The sequence below is a fragment of the Aphanomyces astaci genome (genome assembly GCF_000520075.1).
Source record: "Aphanomyces astaci strain APO3 unplaced genomic scaffold supercont1.54, whole genome shotgun sequence".
NCBI lineage: Eukaryota > Oomycota > Saprolegniomycetes > Saprolegniales > Verrucalvaceae > Aphanomyces > Aphanomyces astaci.
In genome coordinates this window covers 50,998-54,598 of record NW_009798317.1, presented here as the reverse complement: position 1 = coordinate 54,598, position 3,601 = coordinate 50,998, and the positions used below count along the sequence as shown (strand labels likewise).

At 42.0% G+C, this 3,601-nt stretch overlaps 1 protein-coding gene across 1 annotated transcript; it reads right to left on the bottom strand.

The window, feature by feature from the left end:
• H257_14160 (hypothetical protein) lies at nucleotides 1–552 on the bottom strand (the record flags this gene model as incomplete). The annotated part of the gene is made up of 1 exon (XM_009841917.1): nucleotides 1–552. Exon 1 carries the CDS (start codon nucleotides 499–501, stop codon nucleotides 1–3), a length of 501 nt encoding a protein of 166 aa, XP_009840219.1. The 5' UTR covers nucleotides 502–552.
• Nucleotides 553–3,601: the final 3,049 nt, after the last annotated feature.

The window sequence follows — 3,601 nt, the reverse complement described above, 5'->3', positions numbered from 1 at the left end:
TTAGTTCACGAAGAACAAGTCGGGTAAATTGCATCGCATCATTCGTACATTAAGCGAAAGCGTTCGTAGGACTCTGCGGAATATTGAAAACCGACTTCCTGAAGTCTTGGGGGACTTGGCTTTCAGACTCGGCCCCACCGCAGAGTGCAATGCGGCGACCCAAGCGTTCATCCCTTGTTCTGACAAGGCTGCGATGACAATGCGACGCTTGGTGGTGGTCTTGATAGCAATGCGATACACGCTGGTGAGCCGATTGCCAGACTGCGGGCAGTCCAAAGGCATCACTTCCATGCCATAACATTGGGCCAAGTCCACTTGGCCGGTGAACGATCCACCTTTGGCGGCGTAATACTGCAAGACGTTGTCTGTTGTGAGCTCCACGTAGCGCAGTTTCCAAGTTCCGCGACCAAAGAGTCCGTCTTCGTGTTGCCCTTTGGTGAACACAAGGCCACTCCGAACCACGGAATGTTTGGCAGTAGCAACAGCGTCAGAGGTTTCCATCTTGACAAATGCAAACTGAAGGTTTGGCGGACTTGGTTTGACATAAAGTTGAAGTCAATGAAGTTTTCGGTACTGTACGAACAACGCATTCAATTCTGCGTTCTTGCCACAGCACAAAAAATGACCAAGGGATCAAATTAGCGCCAACGTTTATGTACTTGCACACGAAGTGTCCTACGAGCCCCAGATTGCAACATTTATGCATATACTTGTGCACAAGGCAAGACGGCATGCTTGAGTTAATGCATGCATTGGACCACCATAATTGTGAAGGTCTGGTTGTCCACAGGAAATCTAAACGTAAGTTCACTTGAGTCATTCATCGTACTAGTACGTAATTTGAACTAGTGTTCTGAAGGCAACTTCACTTGCTTACTACTTCGAAGTATTAATATTGATAGTACTTGTACTCCAGAGTACTGTACTATTTCTGGTATACTAGTACGGAGGTAAGGTAAGTGTGGGTGACAGTTCGATGGTTCTACGTACAGTGCTTCCGTACCATTAATAGTACAGTACTCCTAAGACTAATAATACAAAGTACTCCAGTACTGTAGTAACGTTACAGTTGTTGAACATCAGGTTGCGAGTGAAGTGGCATTGTATCGATGCAGTTTCATTGTAGAGGCATTAAACAGATCAAATGGGAATCGGCAGACTCAATTTTTGGCAGTCACTTCAGTCACTTGCTCACTGTTGGTGACTTGAAATCTTTGTGACGTCGTTCAATGCCAACACGTATTAACGCTAGGGAACGTGTTACGGCGCGAGTCGAATACTGATACGTCTCTAGTTTGCACCACGCTGAAGTTGTTGCAATAAACATCATCCAGTGGCTCTTGCTGTTTGGAACATTGCTCTGCCCCGCGCAAGGGCAGGCGTGGGTTGAAGGGGGTCGAAAGAACAGGACTTGGGGGAGACGAGACTTGATCCACCCACAAGTTGAAATTCTGTGTTTAGGGTAAGCGGTTACAACAGGTTATAGTTTTATAGAGTATACACTTCTGCTGTGGAAATATGTTCACCGCGTATAACCCTCGACACAACCCAATATGACCGGTGTCGACAAGGGTACTTCAAACACAGTCTTGAAAAAAATGGCAATAGAGACCTTTAGCATTATCAACGACTACTTAATACACTGAATTGGCATTTCATTAACGTGACGGAAGGGTTAGTTTACAGTACTACTAAGGTAATGCATCAATTATTGACACTGTTTTTGGTCCAGTTTTGGCCATGACTTCAAAGCCCAGTAGCTCGAGAACGAGAACGATTATTTACTGTTAATGCTGATAGCACCACAAGAGAATATAAAACGCCACCATTTTTTTGACGTATCATTGAGCATGATTGGACTACATTTCAGATTTGTATTGAAATTAAATGTTTTGAGCTTTATGGTCACGACTTTTTGAGGTGAACCAATTCATGACGCTTCTTAAAAACCTTGATGTTTGTATTCCATTAAATTAATATGCAAAATAATTGGATCAAATATATAATTGCATGCATTTCGCAATACGTAATAAAATTTTACATGAATTTAATTAGTCAGCGTAAAAAATGCAGTCACATTTTAATTCACTGCTGTGGATCACAACTGTAGAGGTATAGTGGAGGCCATCCACTCGTTGCGAGGAGTAATACGCTGATTCGTCTTCGTCAATGGTAGCGATGGCTCTAAAGTGAATACTTCCATCTATCACGTAGCTATGCACGACTGCTGTGACGCTCTCATAGGCATATATGGCAGGACGGCTTCAAGGGTTTCTAGTTGACATTCTATTTAAATACTTGTATTTTTTTGTTTGAGATTGAAAAAAACTGACCAGACTTCAACATTAAGACGTGTAATAAAATATAGCGATGAATATTATCATACCCAATCATACAAGGCCAACACAAAATATCGAGATGCTATTGGCTAAAAGTCAGACAGTCTCACAATTTCGAGCCGTGTCAATTGTACTTCGAAGAACTGTAGTACAGTACCAGTACTACGTAGTATATGACAGTGGTTTTGATTCCAACAAATACTATACGTATGGACGCAGTTCCGTGACACTTTTTGGGACCCTTCGATGGAGGGGTTCCTTTACTCCAAATTGCTATTATAATAGTGTTTCTTAAAGAGGAGAATTAATGCAGTTCGTAGAACTTAAAATCATGTCGAAATTCGTATTAGTGTTGATGGAAAATGAATTAAAAGAGTGAAAATATCGATAGGCTGAAAACAGTTCCGAGGTTATCTGTCAAAAATTGCATCTGATTGGCTGAAAATTTCAGAGTGATTGTTTTCTACCAATCATGCATCGTGGCACGGAACCAAGTTGGCATGTAACTGTGCCCATACGTATAATAGACCTCTAACCCAGAGACTGAATGACTGACTAGACAAAAAGTAGTTTTTAATATTCTCATCATTCAGAGTGCATTCAAACTGACAAATACCCCACAGTTCGCCAAAAAAGTATGATGTTTTTGTAATGTAGTGACCCTTTTCCAAAAACATATTGAGGTGTTTCCAATGAAGAAATCCAATTTCTTACCTAATTGTATTACTTTGTAAGGTAATTCTATGATGTGTGGCGCTTTAACTAAGAGCATCCCCACCGGCTGATGTAGAAATGTAAAAATCTTCAAAGTACATCACTATATCAGCAAAATTTACATTTTTCAGCCCCACACCGGTTGCCAATAAATTTTACATCATGATGTAAACGCTCCATAAACACAGATTTCTCAACAGATCTGTTGGGTCATTTACAGTTCTATGCGATTGAGGTCCCAATGGACTTCTTCAACGAAGCATGCCATCCCGATGTCCTGAAGCACGCCGGCAGCATGAATATGAATCTTACAGACAATAGAATGTACGCCAACCCTGCTGCACTAGATTCTCCACTGGCGAGAGCTCCAAAACCTCAATCGCCAGCGGGCGTCCAACACGAATTTGCTCCATCAGGACTACTATTTCCGCCAACCGGTGTGGATTGGCTGTGAAGTGATGTACTACTGTTACAGCACGCACCCAATAAACGGGTCTTTTCAGCTCTATGTTTACATCAGCCGGTGGGGATGCTCTTAGTACCAACTT